General features: G+C 46.4%; 1 protein-coding gene across 4 annotated transcripts in view; it reads left to right on the top strand.

Moving 5' to 3' along the window:
• The window catches only part of ZNF586 (zinc finger protein 586), a 34,236-nt gene extending 18,908 nt beyond the window's left edge, over positions 1–15,328 (top strand). Inside the window, exons 1-3 of one of the 4 annotated variants that reach the window (XM_032171433.2) lie at positions 1,884–2,088; positions 8,699–8,825; positions 10,901–15,328. In XM_032171433.2, the coding sequence (XP_032027324.1) occupies positions 2,053–2,088; positions 8,699–8,825; positions 10,901–11,946 (1,209 nt within the window). In that variant the 5' untranslated portion in view covers positions 1,884–2,052 and the 3' untranslated portion in view covers positions 11,947–15,328. Of the gene's footprint in view, positions 1–1,883; positions 2,089–8,698; positions 8,826–10,900 lie in introns of those variants that run through there. The other 3 variants (XM_032171435.2, XM_058426087.1, XM_032171436.2) reach the window with 3 other exon arrangements.
• The last annotated feature ends 7,117 nt before the right edge of the window (positions 15,329–22,445 follow it).

The raw sequence follows: 22,445 nt of genomic DNA on the forward strand, positions 1-22,445 counted from the left end.
GTCACCATCTTGGATTTGGTGGGTTTTAGCCAGCTCCTTTCCTGCATCCTGTTTCATCAGCAGGGTCTTTGTGACCTGCATCTTGTGCCAACCTCCTATCTCATCCTGTGACTAAGAATGCCTAACCTGGGAATGCAGACGAGTAGTTCTCAGCCTTATTTTATCCAGCCCATTTTCAAGATGGAGTTGCTCTAATTCCAATGCCACTGACAGTGATAAGCACTTGCCAGCAAAGTGGTGAAATGGATTTAAGGCACTTGAAATATCTCAGTGTAAAAGCACCCTGTGCATGTAGCAGGACAAGCTGCAGACAAAACCTCTCAGACACCGAGTTGTAGAAGGAAGGGCTTTATTCAGCTGGGAGCATTGGCCAGCTACTGTCTCAAAATCTGAGCTCCCCGAGTGCACAATTTCTGTCCCTTTTGAGGGCTCACAACATTAAAGATTTCACATGAAAGGGTCATGATTGATTTGAGCAAGCAAGGGGTATGTGACAGGGGCTGCATGCACCGGTGGTCAGGGAGGAACAGAACAGGGCAGGGAGTTTCACAATGTTCTTCTATACAATGTAAGGAATCTATGAATAACATCGGCTTCTAAATCCTAAGTTGATTTTTAACTACCGGGTTTAGGCCAGGCGGGCCCAGGCCTGGTTTCGGGCCTGGCTCCGGGCTGCCTGTCTTTGGTTTTGCTTCCTTGTTGTTTTTACTGAATATAAAACAATATAAAACAATGTGAGAGGGTCTCTCTCTCTTCTCTCATGCATACATACTCCATGTTTGAACACCGCAGCCATTGTCCTGTAACATAATAGCATTTGTCGGCTGGGCGCGGTGGCTCACGCTTGTAATCCCAGCACTTTGGGAGGCCGAGGCGGGCGGATCACAAGGTCAGGAGATCGAGACCATGGTGAAACCCCATCTCTACTAAAAATATAAAAAATTAGCCGGGCGTGGTGGCGGGCTCCTGTAATCCCAGCTACTCGGAGAGGCTGAGGCAGGAGAATGGCGTGAACCCGGGAGACGGAGCCTGCAGTGAGCTGAGATCGCGCCACTGCACTCTAGCACTCCAGCCTGAGTGACACAGCGAGACTCCGTCTCAAAAAAAATAAATAAATAAAAATAATAGCATTTGTCTCATTCGCTTTTTGATGTTGATATCAGATTTCTAGAGGAATCTGTAGGCTAAAGATATAACATAAATAAAAGTGTTGCTAATGGGCTGAGAACGGTGGTTCACACCTGTAATCCTAGCACTTCGGTAGACCGTAGCAGGAGGATCACTTGAGGCCAGAAGTTCGAGACCAGCCTGGACAAAATAAGGAAACTCTGTCTCTACTAAAAATACAAAAATTAGCCGGGTGTGGTGGCACACGCCTGTAATCCCAGCTACTCGGGTGGTTGAGGCACGAGAATCACTTGAACCCGGGAGGCATAGGCTGCAGTGAGCCAGGATCACACCACTGCACTCCAGCCTGAGTAACAGAGAGAACAATGTCTTAAAAAAAAGAAAAAAGAAAACGAAGAAGCCGAGCGTCACAAATTCTGACTGAAATAAGTCTCCAAACGCAGGCAATCAGTTGCACACAGTACCCGCAGAAATGTGCGTATGGCCTCTTCTAAGATGGGAGGCCCTCCTCGGCATCTGGACCTGGAGTCGCCGTTTCCTAGCGCCCTGCGCAGTGGAGCTTGGCCCTTTCTTCCGAAAGTCTAAAGAAAGCCACCTTAAGCGCTGCCCATGTCTGGGAACTACATTACCCAGAATCCGCCCTGCGGAATGGAAAGCGCGGCCGAGCCAATGAAGCTTCAGAGAAGCCGCGCCATTGCCGGGGCACGTAAAGTCAAGCCGGGACTTCCGGCGTCCTAGCCGTGGCAGCCATTTTGGCCTGTCAGGTCTATCCGGCGACGGTGGGTCTGGACGAGCTCGGGAGGAGTGGTTGTGGCCATTGCACACAGGCGGATCTGAGGCTAGGCGACGCCGCTGGTCGCGACCCGGGACAGGACAACGACAGGAACACCGCCGAGCCTGCGTCCCCCGCTCTTGCCCAGAGTCATGGCGGCAGCGGCCGCTCTGAGGGCCCATGCTCAGGTGAGCGCTGCGACCTCCGGGCCTCACTCACCCTACCCACCCGGACCCTGAGGCCCCTGATCGTGAGGGGCGCCTCCTCGCGTCCCTGCAGCCCAGGCCTCTGTCCGGGACAGAGAGGCGCCGGCGGGTGGGATCCCTGTTTCCGACACCCCGTTGATGCGGTCGGCAGAGCGAGACTGGCGGAGGGCAAAGGCCTGCAGGCGCGACTGAGGCAGGAGGATGCGGAACACGGGGACATCGTGTGTCTACTGGGAAAGAAGTGTGAGCCGGAGTTATTTCTTTTTTTTTTTTTTTTTTTTTGAGACGGAGTCTCACTCTGTCGCTGAGGCTGGAGTGCAGTAGCGCGATCTCGGCTCACTGCAACCTCCGTCTCCCAGGTTCAAGCGATTCTCCTGCCTCAGCCTCCCGAGCAGCTGGGATTACAGGCGTGTGCCACCACGGGGTTTCACCATGTTGGCTAGGCTGGTCTCGAACTCCTGACCTCAGGTGATCCGCCCGCTTCGGCCTCCCAAAGTGCTGGGAATACAGGCGTGAGCCACCGCGCCTGGCCGAGGCGGAGTTGTCTCTTCAGTACCAGGCTGAGGGTTGAACTTTGTGAAGACGCTAGAATCCATGGACAGTTTTGAACAAAGGAGGAAATCTGTGTTAGAGTTACGATTCCCAAAATATGTTCAAAGGAAGAACAGAGTTGAAGGCAGTGATGAGGACATTGAGGCATTGAGAGGTGACATTGAGCACTGGGCCACAAGATTAGAGACTCAGTCTGAGGTCATCTGGCTGCAGGGCCAAAAAAAGCTTACAGAGAAGCCTATCAAATCCGAGCACGGACACATTTGTGAAAGCCCTGCCTTTTGGCACACCTCATGGCTACAGAAGCACTTAGGGAACCCACAGAAGGAAATAGGGGATGCTCTAGTCCCTCACTGGTCCTCATCCTAACCCACATATCTAGATCTTGGCGTCTTTTTTTTTTTTTTTTTTCCGGCGACGGGTTCTCACTCGACACCCAGGCTGTATTGCGGTGACGCGATCACGGCGCAGCATAGCCTCGACCTCCCTGGGCTCAGGAGAGCCTCTCATCTCAGTCTCCCGAGTAACCGGCTTTTTGTATTTTTAGTAGAGGTGGGGTTTCGCGGCCGGGCGCGGTGGCTCACGCCTGTAATCCCAGCACTTTGGGAGGCCGAGGCGGGCGGATCACGAGGTCAGGAGATCGAGACCATCCTGGCTAACACGGTGAACCCTCCCCCCCACTAAAAATACAAAAAATTAGCCAGGCCTGGTGGCACACACCTGTAGTCCCAACTACTTGGGAGGCTGAGGCAGGAGAATCTCTTGAACCCGGGAGGCAGAGGTTGCAGTGAGCCGAGATTGTGCCACCGCACTCCAGCCTGGGCGACAGAGAGAGACTCCGTCTCAAAAAAAAAAAAAAAGAGAGGTGGGGTTTCGCCATGTTGCCCAGGCTAGTCTCGAACCCTTGGGCTCAAGCAGTCCTCCTGCTTCGGCTTCCCAAAGTGCTGGGATGACAAGCAGGCACGACCGCACCTCCTAGGACACTTAAGTGCCATTTCTCCAGTCCTTCAATCTGGGGATCTTGGAAAAACCTCAAACCTCAAACCTACATCAGTGACATAGGTTATGGGGAGTTGTTGCTATGTCTGTCAACTGATGTAACACATGTGGAGGGTTCACCCAGGAACTGATACTGGGGTGTGCAAATACTTACTTAAAAGTGAAACTAGAGGGGTGAGGTGATGTTACCAATTTCTTAATAGGCACTGTCTGGTTACAGAGTGGGCAATAGACTGTGGGGTTGAGGGAGGAGGAAGATCAAACTGGAAGCTACTGCCCTAGTCGAGGTGAGGATTAATGGACTAGAGTTGTGTCTTAGGCAATGTGGCTAGATCTGGATTTGTGTTTTTTAGAGGGGCAAGTCAATTTTTTTTTTCCCGAGACGGAGTCTGGACCTGTCGCCCAGGCTGGAGTGCAATAGTGGAATCTTGGCTCACTGCAACCTCCACCTCCCAGGTTCAAGCGATTCTCCTGCCTCAGCCTCCTGAGTAGCTGGGATTACAGGTGCATGCCTCCACACCCAGCTAATTTTTGTATTTTTAGTAAAGATGGGGTTTCGCCATTTTATCCAGGCTGGCCTCGAACTCCTGACCTCGTGATCCACCTGCCTTGGCCTCCCAAAGTGCTGGGATTACAGGCTTCAGTCACCATGCCCAGCCCGGCAACACAATTTTTAAATGTGAACAGTGAGAGTTTGAGAGGATTCAGGAAACACCCTGGGTTTTTTTATCTTAGCAGCTATAGCAATGGGAGCTGCATCAACTGAGATGAGCAAGTTGATAGCAGGTGTAATATTCACTGAGGCTATCAGGAGGTTTGTTTTGGCCATTCTACGTGGAAAAAAACACAAATTGCTTTTGCTCTGCTCTCCCCCACAACAATCAACACAGAGTACTTCTGTGACTAGATATGTGTGGATGGTTTTCCTCATACTCCAAGTAGTTCTCCAGTGGACATCACATCCCACAGGGTGAAGTCTCAGTCCCATGGGACTGTCCACCAACCCCTTTCGATGCCAATCACAAGCCCCAGGATGTTTTTTTTTTTTGCCTGTCCTTTGACTGACTTGCTAAAAATCAGGTTCCCATGACCCCTTCCTCGGCTTCCATTAAATTGCTAGAGCCAGTCACAAAACCTCAGGAGATGCTTTAATTTGCCAGTTTATTTTAAAGAATATTTATTACAAAGGTTACAGATGGAGAGATGCATAAGGGGAAGCGACCCAGAGCTTTTATGATCTTCAGGCACACCACCGTCCAGGAACTTCCATGTGTTTGGCTATTTGGAAGCTCCCCAGACCCTGTCTTTATGGGATTTTATGGAGGCTTCATTACATAGGCATGATTAATTAAATCATTGGCCAATGCTGATTAGCTTAACCTTTGGCCCCCTCTCTCCTTTCTGGAGATTGGGGTATGGGGCTGAATTTTCCAGACCTGGAATCCCGACATAGTCTTTTCCCTGACCAGTCTCCATCCTGAAGTTATCTAGGGGTTACCAACCATCATTCAGCTCATTACCATTCAAAGTCACTTATAAATTTGAGAATTTCATGAATTTTAGGAGTTGCATGCCAGAAAAGGAGATAACCAAATATATATTTCACAATATCAGCCATATTAAGATTCTAAAATGTATTAGATACTACTTGGTGGAGCTGTTAAATGGGCAGCTGGACACATAGATGCAAATATCTGGGGAAGGGTTCATATTGGGGATATCTAATATATGGTAACTACTGTGTGGACGGAGATGATTGAGTCATGGCTCACATTTGGAAGGCACAACCTTCAGATTATGTTGATGACACTTGGACAGGAAGTGGAGGTTCAGTTTCCTGCTTGTTTACCTGGTGATGGTATTGGGTTTCAGAAACACAGGTGAGGGAGGTAAATGGCCATGAAGGGAGGATATATCTATTTCTTCTTTTTTTTTTTTTTTTTTTTTTTTGACACAGAGTTTTGCTCTGTTGTCCAGACTAGAGTGCAGTGGTGCGATCTCGTCTCACTGCAACCTCCGCCTCCCGGGTTCAAGTGACTCTTCTGCCTCAGCCTCCTGAGTAGCTGGGATTATAGGTGCCTGCCACTATGCCCAGCTAATTTTTGTATTTTTAGTAGAGACGGGGTTTCACCATCTTGGCCAGGCTGGAAAGGGAGGATACATCTGACAGCCTAGTTTGGCAAGTGACATAATGCTTCCAAGGAATGAATAGACTTGAGATGCATGCTGACACATAGGAGTAGATGAGGGAAGATGACACTCAGGCTGGAGCTTGTGTTTATTGGCCACTTTGTGGCCTTACCAAGATTTTGAGATGACTTTGGTGTGGCCTGGGGTGTTTGATTCAGCCTGGTGGATATGGAGGCAAATATGGTCACCTTGTGAGAATCACTATGCATGAGATTGATGACCAATGGTTCTGGGCTTTGAATGGGGTTAGGTGGACAGAAGAAAGTCATAGTTGCCGGGCATAGTGGCTCACGCCTGTAATCCCAGCACTTTAGGAGGCCAAGGTGGGCAGATCACGTGAGGTCGGGGGTTTGAGATCAGCGTTGCCAATATGGTGAAAGCCCATCTCTACTAAAAATACAAAAAAAGGAGCTGACGTGGTGGCAGGCACCTGTAATCCCAAATATTTGGGGGCTGAGACAGGAGAATCGCTTGAACCTGGGAGGCAGAGGTTGCAGTGAACCGATATTCTGTCATTACACTCTAGCCTGGGCGACAAGAGTGAAACTCTGTCTCAAAAAAAAAGTCACCCATGCGCGGTGGCTCACACCTGTAATCCCAGCACTTTCGGAGGCCGAGGCGGGCGGATCACTTGAGGTCGGGAGTTGGAGAACAGCCTGACCAACATGGAGGAACCCCATCTCTACTAAAAAATGTAAAATTAGCCAGGCATGGTGACACATGCCTCTAATCCCAGCTACTCAGGCAGCTGAGGCAGGAGAATCACTTGAACCTGGGGGGCGGAGGTTGCGGAGAGCCGAGATTATGCCATTGCACTCCAGCCTGGGCAACAAGAGTGAAACTCCATCTCAAATAATAATAATAATAATAAATAAATAAAAAGTCATAGTTTCTGAGGATAGCAAATGCAGCACAGAAGTGGAATAGCACCATAAATATCTGAAAAATGCTAGTGGTTCTTTTTGTCTGTGGATTTATGCATGGAGGGCTTCATAGAATGATTTGGGGCTACCACTGCTATTGAGAAACATCGGAATTCTGTGGTAATTTTGGATTCCTTTTTAATTTACCAAGACTACTGTGGATGATGTCAGCCACATTATGGTGTAAGCCCTAAAGTTAAGGTCAGTATCATGTGCTACATTTATGTCTGGTGATACCAGTACTACCTCAAATGGTCTGAGTGCAAATCCCCCTCCCCACTCTGCTCTTTTGGATAATGTGTCCTAGCCTAACTACCCTTTTAATCAAGAGGACTAGGCAGAATTCCTGGTTATTATTTATTTGTAGCAGGTTTCAGTTTCTTTTTTTTTTTTTTTTTTTTTTGAGACGAGTCTTGCTCTGTCGCCCAGGCTGGAGTGCAGTGGCAGATCTCAGCTCACTGCAAGCTCCGCCTCCCGGGTTCACACAATTCTCCTGCCTCAGCCTCCCGAGTAGCTGTGACTACAGGTGCCCGCCACCACGCCCAGCTAATTTTTATATTTTTAGTAAAGACAGGGTTTCACCATGTTAGCCAGGATGGTCTTGATCTCCTGACTTCGTGATCAGCCCGCCTTGGCCTCCCAAAGTGCTGGGATTACAGGCATGAGCCACTGCACCTGGCACAGGTTTCAATTTCATTTCTACCCACAGAGTTATTCAAACAAGCCAGTTGCAGCTGGGTGTGGTATCGCACACCTGTGGTCCCAGCTATTCAGGAGGCTGAGGTGGGAGGATTGCTGGAACCTAGGAAGTTCAGGCTGCAGTGAGCTGTGACTGTGGCTATGCTCCAGCAGGAGTGACAGAACAAGACCCTGTCTCAAAAGTTAAAAATAAAAACAAGCCAGTTGCATTCTTTTAAGAGAATCAGGGACTATCACACCCTCTTGATTGAGCAAAGCTTACATACCACAATCCCTGATTGCTCTCTCTCTCTCTTTTTTTTTGTTTTTGAGACAGAGTCTCGCTCCGTTGCCCAGGCTGGAGTGCAGTGGTGCCATCTGGGCTCACTGCAGCCTCCATCCCCCAGGTTCAAGTGATTCTCCTGTCTCAGCCTCCTGAGTAGCTGGGACTGCAGGTACATGCCACCACACCTGGCTAATTTTTGTATTTTAGTAGTGACGGGGTTTCACCTTGTTGGTCAGGCTGGTCTCGAACTCCTGACCTCAGGTGATCCACCCGCCTCAGCCTCCCAAAGTACTGGGATTATAGGCGTGCGCCACCGTGCCCAGCCACTGTCTCTTAGGCATAGTGCAACCCCCATGTGGCTCTCTGTGGTGAGTGGTGTCCTCTTCTCTCAAGCTCTGAGCATATTTGATTAATGAACTTTCTTCATGACTTGTGTTCAGTGTCAGATGTTGTGTGTTTGGCCATCATCATAACTCTAGGGTGAAACTCCTACTCTTACCAGTGGAAGAAAGGGGGATTAAAACACTTTAACTTCTGGCAAGACCAGAGAGAGGCCTATGGTGTGGGCAGTTAGGTGGTGGTGGCAATTGGCATGTGTCTGTGGTGTCCAAAGATGTGAAGGATGTGTACGTACATAAGGATTATGTTTGAAAGGCCTCAGGCACTGCATTGGGATTCATGTGACCTTTGCTATACCAGGGGAATTGCTAGAAAGGAGAGGATGGACCCCTTTATTTCAGGACCACAGCATAGATAGTTTGCTTATCTGCCTCTTGTTGCTGATGGCTATGTGTCCTGATTAATGGTCCCATGAGAACACAGTGGCACTAGTGGGCAAAATTTCTCCTCTGAGTTGGGGATCCTGGGAGGAGGAGGATGAGCAAGGGTAGATATGTTGGGGAAGTGGATTGTGGTTCTTCAGCATAGGGGCCATTTGTGGTTTCATCTATCCCCATCATAACAGAGCAGTGTGACCTTTGAAGATGTGGCTGTAAACTTTTCCATGGAGGAATGGAGTCTTCTTAATGAGGCTCAGAGATGCCTGTACCGTGATGTGATGCTGGAGACCTTGACACTTATATCGTCCCTGGGTAAGGTATTCATATTCACCTGTGACCTGAGTTAGTCTCTGCCCCTCACCTTTATGCCTTATCTCTTTCTCACATCAGGACCACGGACACAGCTTCATTCTCCAGTTCTCTGGAGAGCTTCTGTTGTTGGTTGGACTGAGGTGTATGTACTGCCCTCTCCTTTCCTTGAGCAGGCCCAACCTGTTTTGTTGTAGGCTTCCAGGGAAGGTGTCAGGGTCAGGAGTCTTAAAGTCACCCGAATGCATCCCACCTTGGTTGTCCTCTGCCTGTCTGGGTGACTGTGCAGATTCAAGGCTTCTGTTTGTCTCAAGTTCCTTTTCCCTCCTTTAGCTCACATTTGTTCATGCCACGAATTACCGGCACTGATGTGGTCATTACGTACATGAACCACAGCCTATTCTTGCAATACCCTACTTCAAAATTCTTTTTGTAGTATTTCATCAGGCACAATAACACCTGTCATCCCAGCTCTTCAGAGGCTACTTGGAGCCCAGGAGTTTGAGGCCAGCCTGGCCAACATAGCAGGTCCTCAGCTCTAAAAATATATAGGAAGGAATTCTTTTTGCAGTATTTAGTTTCCTTTCCTGTGGAATATCAAATGTAGAGTTGTTCTGAGCCAGCATTGGCTGTTCATCTGTCCTATTTTTCCCTTAGTACTTACATTATCGAGTTTCCATGTAGTTGCTCATCTTGGTGGTGAAATGAAGAGCCTATGGTTGTCCCTAAGATGTAAATGAGTCCAGCCTTAGCAAGGACTTGGGGCAGCTTGGTTCTGAAGAATAGCATGTGAGTGAGGTCATGACATCAGGGCTTTATTCAAATTATGCCATAGACCTCTTCTATTTGACTAATATTTTCTTGCCAATAGAAGTAGCCCCACTTGATGTCTTTCCTTCCCCATTCTTGAGAGTGCCAGTTTATTAGTCCTATACCTTGTTGCTTCTGCTGTTATATCCAGCCCAGGACTAATTTTCATATATCTGGACTCCACGTCTCACCTATTTTTCTCACTGCTCTGTCTGCAGTGGTCTTCAATATTGGCTCATGTATTTTGTATTAGAAGTATATACCCATTCTTTTTTGTTTTGTTTTGTTTTTTGTTTTTTGAGATGGAGTTTCACTCTTGTTTCCCAGGCTGGAGTGCAATAGTGCGATCTCGGCCCACTGCAACCTCCACCTCCCAGGTTCAAGCGATTCTCCTGCCTCAGCCTCCCAAGTAGCTAGGATTACAGGGGCCCACCACCACGCCTGGCTAATTTTTTGGGTATTTTTAGTAAAGATAGGGTTTTACCATGTTGGCAAGGCTGATCTCGAACTCCTGACCTCAGGTGATCCATGCCCCTCGACTTCCCAAAGTGCTGGGATTACAGGAGTGAGCCACCGCACCCGGCCCCTGTGAAGTATATACCCTTTTTTTTTTTTTTTTTTGAGACAGTTTTGCTCTGTTGCCCACGCTGGAGTGCAATGGCACAGTCTAGGCTCACTGCAACCTCCACCTCCCAGGTTCAAGCAATTCTCCTGCCTCAGCCTCCCGAGTAGCTGGGATTACAGGCACATGCCACTCTACCTGGCTAACTTTTTTTAGTAGAGACGGGGTTTCGCCATGTTGACCAGGCTGGTCTCAAACCCCTGACCTTGTGATCCACCCGCCTTGGCCTCCCAAAGTGCTGGGATTAGAGGCATGAGCCATGGTTCTCGGCCACGTATATACCTATTCTTAGTCCCTGACCAAAGGATGTTGTGCTCTAGTCATGTTGGGGGGGCCTGGACATATTCTTTATACAGTACTCACATGTCATCAGCAAATAAGGTTCCACAGGCAAGTTGTTTGCAAATGAAGAAGTTAGAGATGCTGCCTTTATTCTGTCTGTTGCCTCATTTAGTCATGCCCTTGAAAAATGAGGCCTTCTATATCTGTGATAATGCTAAGCAGCCCCAATCTCAACCTGAACCCAACTCCCTATTTTTGCAAATAATTCCACAGACTAGTTTTTTGGTTTGTCAGATACTCTTGTGGGTAGGCTGCATACTCAACAAAGTCAACATGTACCTCACCAGCATTTCTTTGCTTTTAGGTTGTTGGCATGAAGGGGAAGATGAGGCAGCACCTTCTAAGCAGAGCGCGTGTATATATATATACAAAGAGCAGGGAGGTCATAGTGGAGAAAGGCCTTATGAGTATGGGGAATATAGGAAATTATTTAAGAACAAGTCCTTCCTCACTGAACCCAGAAGAGATCACAAACACAGGAATGTTCGCACTGGAGAAAGGCCTTATGAGTGCAGCAAATATGGGAAATTATTTCACCAAAAGCCTACACTCCATATTCATGAGAGGTTCCATACTGGGCAAAAGACCTATGAGTGCAGTGAGTGTGGAAAATCATTTCACCAAAGCTCTTCACTCTTGCAGCATCAGACACTTCATACTAGAGAAGGGGCTTATGAGTGTATTGAATATGGGAAAGCCTTTGATGAAAAGTCCAGTCTCATTAACCACAGGAAAGTTCACTCTGGAGCAAAGCGTTATGAATGCAATGAATGTGGGAAATCCTTTGCTTATACATCTAGTCTCATTAAACACAGGAGGATTCACACTGGAGAGAGGCCTTATGAGTGCAGTGAATGTGGGAGATCCTTTGCTGAAAACTCCAGTCTTATTAAACACTTGAGAGTTCATACAGGAGAAAGGCCTTATGAATGTGGTGACTGTGGAAAATCATTTCGCCGAAGCTCTTCACTCTTGCAGCATCAGAGAGTTCACACTAGAGAAAGGCCTTATGAATGTAGCGAATGTGGGAAATCCTTTAGCTTAAGGTCCAACCTCATTCACCATCAGCGAGTTCATACTGGAGAAAGGCATGAGTGTGGGCAGTGTGGGAAATCCTTTAGCCGAAGATCTAGCCTTATTATACATCTGAGAGTTCACACTGGAGAAAGGCCTTATGAGTGCAGTGAATGTAAGAAATCCTTTGCTGAAAACTCCAGCCTTATTAAACACTTGAGAGTTCACACTGGAGAAAGGCCATATGAATGCATTGATTGTGGAAAATCATTTCGCCACAGTTCTTCGTTCCGTCGCCATCAGAGAGTTCATACTGGAATGAGGCCTTATAAGTGAAGCAAATTTTGGGAATTCTCTTGCCCAGGCATTTTGCTCCTTCAAGGCCAGAGAGTTCATACTGGATCAAGATGTTAATGAGTGTGACAAATGGGGAATATTCTTTAGCTAGAACGCTAGCTTCTTTACATAAAAGAGTGCTCCCACTGAACAAGTGCCTTTTGAGTGCAATGAATGTGAGAAAGCCTTCAGCCCTCTCTCATTGGTTACCAGAATATTTACATGAGGAAAATACCACAGATGTGGAGGCAATATTCTTTTTTCTTCAGTATAACACTGGAGGAGACCCCTTATGAGGATGCCATCTGCCTAAATTGAATGTCATACATCAAATAGCTGCATACATTCCAGGTATGTGGGAACTGTATAGTATTTTTCAACCTGCCCAGGTCTCTTGCTAGACTTCTGTGACTTACAGTTCTCTTCTAAAAAGCATTTCACCTTTACCACTTGGCAATTGCCCACAGTACATCATTTGCCTAACTCATCATGATCCAGAAGTAACTTTGATTTTGTTTCATTCAACAGAGGGATTTTTTAGTATCCTCAGCACTCATTCTATTCTCATTTCTTTCTCTCCAATGAGTTAGGCCATGAACCTGACTCATTTTTGGCACAGAGGACTCTTCTGATAACTTGAAAAGATGGACTACCTTTTTCAGGGATCTTTTGGATCTCACAGAATTCTTAAGATGGAATTTTCCAGCCTGCCAGTCATGAATCTCAGACAGCCTGCCACCTATTGCCCTGATTTGTGTTATAATAAAGGCCTTGTTGCTTAAGACATCTTCAGTCTTTGCAGGAGGGCATGGAAGCTCCAAGCGCTTTCCTCATACTTTACCCTATGCATCTCTTTATCTGCATCCTTTGTACTATTTATAATTAACCAGTAAATTATTTTCCCTGAGTTTTATGTGCCATTCTATCAAATTAGTCAAATCCGGTTCGGGGGGGTCCATGGGATTCATGGTTTATAGCTCATCAGTCAAAAGCAGAGGCTCTGGGGCTTTTGGAGCATCAGTCTTGGTGACTGAGTACTCAAACTGGGGGATGTGATGCTATCTGCAGGTAGATAATGACTGAGTTGAACTGGAGGACCCCCAGCTCGTGTCCACTAGAAGATTGCTTGGTGTGTGTGGAAAACACCCTGCACATCTGGTCACAGAATTATTCCATATTGATTGTTGTGTTGTGTGACAGACAATAGAGGAAAAGTTTATTTTTTTCTATACGTATGCTATGGCCTCCCTTCTATTATTCCATATCTTCCAACTTCTGCCATACTATTTCTTTCTCTCCAAGTTTGTTCTTCCTCAGAGTTCTCATAAATGGAAAGGACACGCACTTCATTGAAATAAGAATTTCATGTTAGCCAAGTTTTCAGGATAGCCGTGAGTTTCACTTAATTATCTGAGAACTTAGAGCTTACTGTCCTCTACTTACTATCCATTGAGACTTAATGTGTTTTTGGCCATCACAGAAACTTTACTAGCTATTTATGTCATTGTCAATGGATAACTCTGACTCCACATTAATAACTTTGTAAGTAGCTCAGTCCTCAGCTGTTTTTCAGAGATAATCCCCAGTCTTCATGCAGACACTATCACTGCACTTACAGGTGAAATGATAATCACTTCCTAGCAAGGAGGTTGGATCATGGAATGCAAGATAATTTCTCAGGAAACAGATGGTTTTGTTCCACACCTGCAGGAATGTCAACATTGCAACCACCATGGCAAATATTGATTTAATAAGCAATTACTATTCCCAGATAAGTGTCAAAATCTTAGAAGAAATTGTCATATCTTAGAAAATTTAGAAGTGATGGAGAGTGGATGATGAGAAATTATTGCATCACTGCACTCCAGCCTGGGTGACAGAGCGAGACTGTCTCAAAAAGAAAAAGAGCTTTACTCACATAAAGTGAAGAACAAGAAGACTTTTTTGAGTAGACGTTTAGTGTCCTTATAACATTTTTTGGATATGCATTTTTATCCTTTTGGGAACATGATTTACAAATGCGAGCTGCAGGACTATTTCATTAACGTGTTGAATGCAAGAGTTAAAACTTCCTGTCCCATTTAGTGAATGGAAAAGTACTTAAGTTACATGAATAAAGATTATAAATTACAAATAGCAAGATAGTCAAGGATGTAAAACATCTTAATCCCTAAATGTTACTTAATGACAACATGTTTTATAGGTACATTTTATTTTCACTGTTACTAGTATTTTATTCCCTTCTTGCTGGAAAGATGTCCAGTGATTCTGAATCAGTACAGGTGTGTGGGATGTCATCTAGAAGTCATAAAATGGCTTATTCAAATTAACCATGTTATGACCACTCACACTCGCTGATACATATCTTCCTGTCACTTCTGTGGAGAGTGAAATTTTCTCTTTTCTTTTATTTTTGAGACAGAGTTTCACTCTTGTTGCCCAGGCTGGAGTGCAATGGCATGTTCTCAGCTCACTGCAACCTGCACCTCCCAGGTTCAAGTGATTCTCCTGTCTCAGCCTCCAGAGTAGCTGGGATTACAGGTGCCCGCCACCATGCCCGGATAATTTTTGTATCTTTAGTAGAGACGGGGTTTTGCTCTGTTGGCCAGGCTGGTCTCAAACTCCTGACGTCAGGTGATCCACCTGCCTCAGCCTCCTAAAGTGCTGGGAGTACAAGCATGAGCCACCATGCCCAACCAAAATTTTCTTGATAACACCCTGATTATATTCCCACAAAACCTTTGTAGTCAGAGAAAATCTGTAGTTTATAAAGACAAAGTTTTTAGTAATGAGAGCAATTTTAGGATCTGTAGGCTCCTGTCTGTATAATTAATACAACTTTTGTTAATTCACATAAGAAATGAATTGTTCTGCTTATATATGACTAAAATTTACATGAAAATTTCTGTACAAGGCTGGGCGTGGTGGCTCATGCCTGTAATCCCAGCACTTTGGGAGGCCGAGATGGGCAGATCACCTGAGGTCGGGAGTTCGAGAACAGCCTGACCCACATGGAAAAACCCCATCTCTACTAAAAATACAAAATTAGCTGGGCTTGGTGGCACATGCCTATAATCCCAGCTACTTGGGAAGGCTGAGGCAGGAGAATCGCTTGAACCTGGGAGGTGGAGTTTACGGTGAGCTGAGATCATGCTGTTGCACTCCAGCCTGGGCAACAAGAGCAAAATTCCGTCTCAAAAGAAAATTTCTGTACAAAATATTTAGATTTCCTTCCTATTCTCAATATATTAGTGTGCTTTATCACTCTAACTTTTTGGTATTTTGATTATGCTAGTAATTTCTTAGTTTTGTTCAATTTTAATGTGATATATAAATCAATATATTCCCTGATAAATTTTTACATGATTTACATAAATTTGTTGTTGGCCGGGCGCGGTGGTTCATGCCTGTAATCCCAGCACTTTGGGAGGCTGAGGCAGGTGGATCATCTGGGGTCAGGAGTTTGAGACCAGCCTGGCCAACATGGCTAACCCTGTCTCTACTAAAAAAAAATTAGCCGGGTGTGGTGGCATGCACCTGCAGTCCCAGCTACTCGGAAGGCTGAGGCAGGAGAATTGCTTGAACCCAGGAGGTGGAGGTTGCAGTGAGCCAAGATGGCTCCACTGCACTCCAGCCTGGGTGATAGAGTGAAACTCCGTCTCAAAAAATAAATAAATAAATTTGTTGTAGTATATTTTCTCCTTTGAATTACTTACTCTAAAACAAGTAACTTTACTAACCTCTACTTGGTCTACCTGGTTAATTCTTTTTTTATTTTATTTTTTTTTTTTGAGATGGAGTCTCACTCTGTCACCCAGGCTGAAGTGCAGTGGCACAATCTCAGCTCACTGCAACCGCTGCCTCCCAGGTTCAGGTGATTCTCCTACTTCAGCCTCCCGAGTAGCTGGGATTACAGGTGCCTGCCACCATGCCTGGCTAATTTTTCTATTTTTCGTAGAGACGGGGTTTCACCATGTTGGCCAGGCTGGTCTTGAACTCCTGACCTCAGGTGATACAGCCGCCTCGGCCTCCCAAAGTACTGGGATTACAGGCGTGAGCCACCATGCCCAGCCTAATTAATTATCTTTCAAATATCTTTAAACTGATCCAATTCATGATCCTAAAATGCACAGTGGCAAATGCTGTTAGAGTACATTATTCTACATACTGAATCTTCTGTTTCCATAGTTAAGTTTCTGGTTTATTAGGAGACATTTTTTTTTCTCTTTCCAGAATTTTAATGCAAGTTTTACTTTTTCAAATTAAATTAATAAAATGTTAGCAACAGAGAATAACTTGGGAAAACAAGCAGCATTTTTATTTCAATCATTCTTCATTTGAATGCACTAGGAAGCTGGAGAATTTTAGACTCTTAAGAAATTTACTTTAAAGCGAGGCCGGGCGCGGTGGCTCACGCTTGTAATCCCAGCACTTTGGGAGGCGGAGGCGGGCGGATCACGAGGTCAGGAGATCGAGACCACGGTGAAACCCTGTCTCTACTAAAAATAAAAAATAAAAAAAAAAAAATTTAGCCGGGCGTGGTGGCGGGCGCCTGTAGTCCCAGCTACTCGGAGAGGCTGAGGCAGGAGAATGGCATGAACCCAGAAGGCGGAGCTTGCAGTGAGCCGAGATCGTGCCACTGCACTCCAGCCTGGGCGACAGAGCGAGACTCTGTCTCAAAAAAAAAAAAAAAGAAAGAAATTTACTTTAAAGCCAGGCACCATGGCTCTGTAGTCCCAGCTTCTCAAAAGGCTGAGACAGGAGGATTATTTGAGCTCGAGTTTGAGTAAGGCCTGGGCGACATCGTCTCTTTAAAAAAATTCAGTTCATGCAGGCACGGTGGCTCACGCCTGTAATCCCAGCACTTTGGGAGTCTGAAGCAGGCGAGTTGCCTGAGCTCAGGAGTTCGAGACCACCCTAGGCAAGATGGTGAAACCCTGTCTCTATTAAAATACAGAAAATTAGCTGAACGAGCCGGCATGCGCCTGTAGACCCAGCTAATCAGGAGGCTGAGGCAGGAGACTTGCTTGAACCCGGGAGGCAGAAGTTGCAGTGAGCCGAGATGTGCCACTGCACTCCAGCCTGGGCGACAGAGTGAGACTCCATCTCAAATAAATAAATAAGATAATAAAATCCAGTTCAGTAAAATGTGCCTGATAAAATATAAGTGACTACTGGCTGGGCGCAGTGGCTCACGCCTGTAATCCCAGCACTTTGAGAGGCTAAAGCAGGTGGATCACCTGGGGTCCGGAGTTTGAGACCAGCCAAGTAAACATGGTGAAACCCTGTCTCTACTAAAAATACAAAAATTAGCTGGGTGTAGTGGCACATTCCTGTAATCCTGGCTACTTGGGAGGCTGAGGCAGGAGAATTGCTTGAACCCCGGAGGCGGAGGTTGCAGTGAGCTGAGATCACACCACTGCACTCCAGCCTGGGCGACAGGGCAAGACCCCATCTCAGCAAAACATATATATAAGTAGTGAGTGAATATTATGTCAATATTCTAAGTCAGAATGTTACTGTAATAATTTTTAATTCTCATTCCACTTAAAATAACTGGTTAATTTACAAATCATAATGAAATTTTTACAAATTTATATGTAGTACAAAGCATGCATATACATTCATATATATTATATGTATATATAGCCTTTAAAAATATTTATGAGCTTTAGGCTGGGCGCGGTGGCTCACGCCTCTAATCCCAGCACTTTGGCAGGCCAAGGCGGGTGGATCACGAGGTCAGGAGATCAAGATCATCCTGGCTAACACATTGAAACCCCGTCTCTACTAAAAATACAAAAAATTAGCCAGGCGTGGTGGCGGGCGCCTGTAGTCTCAGCTACTTGGGAGGCTAAGGCAGGAGAATGGCGTGAACCCGGGAGGCGGAGCTTGCAGTGAGCCGAGATCGCGCCACTGCACTCCAGCCTGGGCTACAGAGCGAGACCCCGTTCTCAAAAAAAAAAAAAAAAAAATATATATATATATATACACACACACACACATACTAGCTTTAGCTTCCAGTAGATGCAATTTATGTCTTTATGACCCTATGGAATGAAGTGTCCATTTTGATTCGTGGCTTTTCATGGCATCTCAAATGATGTTTTAGATTCTGCAAAGAAGCTCAGCATCACAAATTCTGAAATAAGTCTCCAAACACACGGGTAATCAGTTCCACACAGTACTCCCAGAAATGTGCGTATGGCCTCTTCTAAGATGCCGGAGCCTCCTCGCAACTGGACCTGGAGTCACCATTCCCTAGCGCCCCTCGCAGTGGAGCTTGGCCCCTTCTTCCGAAAGTCGGGTTGGAGGCGGCCTTTAAGCGCCGCGGGTCTCTCCAAACTTAAATATTACCCAGAATCATCTCTGTGAAACGGAAAGCCCGATGAAGCCTGAGAGAAGCCGCGCCATTGCGGAGGCACATAACGTCAAGCAGGGACTTCCTGCGTCCTCGCCGCGACGACCATTTTGGCTTGTCAGGTCCATCCCGCTATGCTGCGTCAGTACCTCTATGTCAGGACCGAGAGAGCGCGAAAGGAGTGGTTGTGCCCATTGCACACAGGCGGATCTGAGGCTCGGCGACGCCGCTAGTCGCTACCTGGGACAGGACGAGCACAGGGACCGCCCGGCCTGCGTTCCCGCGCGCCATGAAGTCGTGGCGGCCGGTCAAGTGAGCGCTGCGACCTCCAGGCCTCACCCGCCATCCCCACACAGACCCTGAGACCCCTGATCGTGTGGGGCGCCTCCTCGCCTCCTTGCAGCCCAGGCCTCTGTCAGAGACCAAGAGGCGCCGGCGGGTGGAATCCCTGTTTCCGACATGGAGTAGATGCTGTCGGGAGAGCGAGACTGGCCGAGGGACCGGCTTAGGCAAAGACCTGGAGGCACGACTGCGCCAGGAAGATTCGGAACACAGGGACATCTTGTGTCTACTGAGAACAAAGTGTGAGGCGGAGTTATTTTCTCAGTACCAGGCTGAGACTGATCCTTGTGAGGACCACAGAAGCCATGGACAGTTTCAAACAAAAGAAATCTGTGTTAAAAGATTCCGAAAAGGAAGAACGGAGTGTAAGGCGGTGATGAGGACATTGAGGCATTGAGAGGTTGAATCTTTGCTCAAGGTCACATAGCTGGTAAGAGGTGACATTGAGCACTGGGCCACAAGATTAGAGACTCAGCCTGAGGTTACCTGGCTCCAGGGCCAAAAAAAGCTTACAGAGAAACCTGAGTCTATCAAATCCCAGCACGAACACTTTCCTGAAAGCCCCGCCTTTTGGCACACCTCATGGCTATGGAAGCACTTAAGGAACCCACAGAAGGAAGTAGAGGATGCTCTAATCCCTCACTGGTCCTCATCCTCACCTACATGTCTAGATCTTAGTGTCCTGGGAATTTATTTATTTAGCGACAGGGTGTCACTCTTGGTACCCAGGTTAGAGTGCAGTGACGCGATCATGGCTCAGCATAGCCTTGACCTCCCCAGGCTCATGTGATTCTCCCATCTCAGTCTCCCGAGAAACTGGTTAGTTTTTATATTTTTAATAGAGACAGGGTTTTGCCATGTTGCCCAAAATGGTTGGAAACTCCTGGGCTCAAGCAAGCCTCCCGCCTTGGCTTCCCAAAGTGCTGGGATTACAGGCGTGAGCCGCCGGTCTGGCCAGGCCTCCTAGGACTCTTAAGTGCAATTTCTCCTGTCCTTCGATCTGGGGATCTTGCAAAATCCTCAAACCCCAAACCTAAGTCACTGACACAGGCTATGGAGAAGTGTTTTCATGTTTGTCAACCGGTGGGAAACACATGTGGTGGGTTAACCCAGGAATGATACAGGGATGTGCAAATGCTTGGAAGTGAAAATGGAGAGGCTGGGCGTGGTGGCTGTCGCCTGTAATCCCAGCACTTTGGGAGGTCAAGGCGGGTGGATCACTTGAGGTCAGGAGATCTAGACCAGCCTGCCCAACATGGTAAAACCCAGTCTCTACTAAAAATACCAAAATCAGCTGGGCATGGTGGTGGGTGCCTGGAATCTCAGCTACTTGCAGACTGAGGTGTAAGACTCCCTTGAACCTGGGAGATGGAGGCTGCAATGAGCCAATCTGCACTCCAGCCTGAGCAACAAAGTGAGAATCCATCTCAAAAGAAAAAAAAAGGAAGTGAAACTGGAGGGGGTTAAATGATGTTACCAGTGTTTTAACAGGCTCTGGTTACAGAGTGGACAACAGACTGTGGGGTTGAGGGAGGAGGAAGATCAAACTGGAAGCTACTGCCCTAGTCCAGATGAGGATTAATGGACTAGAGTTCTGTCTTAGGCAGTGTGGCTAGATTCTGGATTTGTGTTTTTTAAAGGGGCAACTCGGTTTTTTAATGTGAACAGTGAGAGCTTGAGAGGATTCAGGAAACACCCTCGGTTTTTGGTCTTAGCAGCTGTAGCAATGGGAGCTGCATCAACTGAGATGAGCAAGTTGATAGCAGGTGTAATATTCACTGAGGCTATCAGGGGTTTGTTTTGGCCATTCTGAGTGGAAAAAAACACAAATTGCTTTTGCTCTGCTCTCTCCCACAACAATCAACACAAGAGTACTTCTGTGACTAGATAATGTGTGAATGGTTTTCCTCATACACCAAGTAGTTCTCCAGTGGACATCAGATCCCACAGGGTGAAGTCTTAGTCCTACGGGACTGTCCGCCACCCCCTTTTGATGCCAATCACAAGCCCCAGAATGTTTTTTTTTTTTCCTGTGCTTCTGACCTACTTGATATAAATCAGGTTCCCATGACCACTTTCTCGGCATCCATTAATTTGCTAGAGCCAGTCACAAAACTTAGGGAGACACTTTAATTTCCCAGTTTATTTTAAAGAATATTTATTACAAAGGTTACATTTGAAAAAATGCATAGGGGGAAGAGACAGAGCTTTCATGATCTCCTCCAGGCACACCACCCGCCAGGAATGTCCATGTGTTTAGCCATCTGGAAGCTCCCCAAACCCTCTGTTTATGAGGTTTTATGGAGGCTTCATTCATAGGCACGATTGATTAAGTCATTGGCCAGTGCTGGTCAGCTTAGCCTTTAGCTCCTCTCCCCTTTCTGGAGATTGGGGTATGGGGCTGAACTTTCCAGACCTCAAATCCCGACATAGTCTTTTCCCTGACCAGTCTCCATCCTGAAGTTATCTAGGGGTTACCAACTATCATTCAACTCATTACCATTCAAAGTCACTTAAAAATTTGAGAATTTCACGAATTTTAGGAGTTCCATGCCAGGAAAGGAGATGACCAAATATATATTTCACAGTATCACAGCCATGTTAAGATTCTGAAATGTATTAGATACTACTTAGTGGAGCTATCAATTGGGCACCTAGACCCATGGATGCGAATATCTGGGGAAGGGTTAATATTGGAGATATCCAATATATGGTAGCCACTGTGTGGAGCAAGATGAGTGAGTCATGGATCACATTTGGAAGGGGCAACCTTCAGATTATGGTAGTAACACTACTAGGAAGACAGGAAGTGGAGGTTGGGTTTCCTGCTTGTGTACCTGGCGATGGTATTGTACTTCGGAAAACAGGTGAGGTAGGTAAATGGTCATGAAGGGAGAATATATCTGACAGCCTGGTTTGGCAGGTGACATAGGTTTCCAAGGAATGAATAGACATGAGATGCAAGCAGAAGCATAGGAGTAGCTGAGGGAAGATGACACTCAGGCTGGAGCTTGTGCTAATTCACCACTCTGTGGCCACACCACAATATTGAGATGACTTTTGTGGGGCCTGGGGTGTTTCATTCAGCCTGGTGGATATGGAGGCAAATAAAGTCACCTTGTGAGAGTCGCTAGGCCTGAGATTGACGGCCAATGGGTCTAGGCTTTGAATGCTATTAGGTGGACAGAAGAAAGTCATAATTTCTGAAGATAACAAATGCAGCACAGAAGTGGAATAGGGCTATGAATACCTGAAAACACTAATGTTCTTTTTTTCTGTGGATTTATGCATGGAGGGTTTCGTATAGTGATTTGGTACTACCACTGCTATTAGGAACCATTGGAATTCTGTGATAATTTTTGATTGCTTTTTAATTTACCAAGACTACTGTGGATGATGTCAGCCATATTATGGTGTGAGCCTTAAATTTAAGGTCAATATCATGTGCTACCTTCATATCTGGTGATACTAGTACTACCTCAAATGGTCTGAGTGCAAATCCCCCTCCCCACTCTGCTCTTTTGGATAACATGTCCTAGCCTAACTACCCTTTTAATCAAGAGGACTAAGCAGAGTTCCTGGTTATTATTTATTTGTAGCAAGTTTGAATTTCATTTCTACTTGCAGAGTTAATTCAAACAAGCCAGTTACAGCTGGGTGTGGTGTTGCACACCTATGGTCCCAGCCACTCGGGAGGCTGAGGTAGGAGGATCTCTGAAACCTGGAAAGTTCAGGCTGCAGCGAGCTGTAATTGCGCCACTACACTCCAGCAGGGGTGACAGAGCGAGACCCTGTC

This window comes from Hylobates moloch, unplaced genomic scaffold, assembly GCF_009828535.3.
Source record: "Hylobates moloch isolate HMO894 unplaced genomic scaffold, HMol_V3 SCAFFOLD_12, whole genome shotgun sequence".
Lineage (NCBI taxonomy): Eukaryota > Metazoa > Chordata > Mammalia > Primates > Hylobatidae > Hylobates > Hylobates moloch.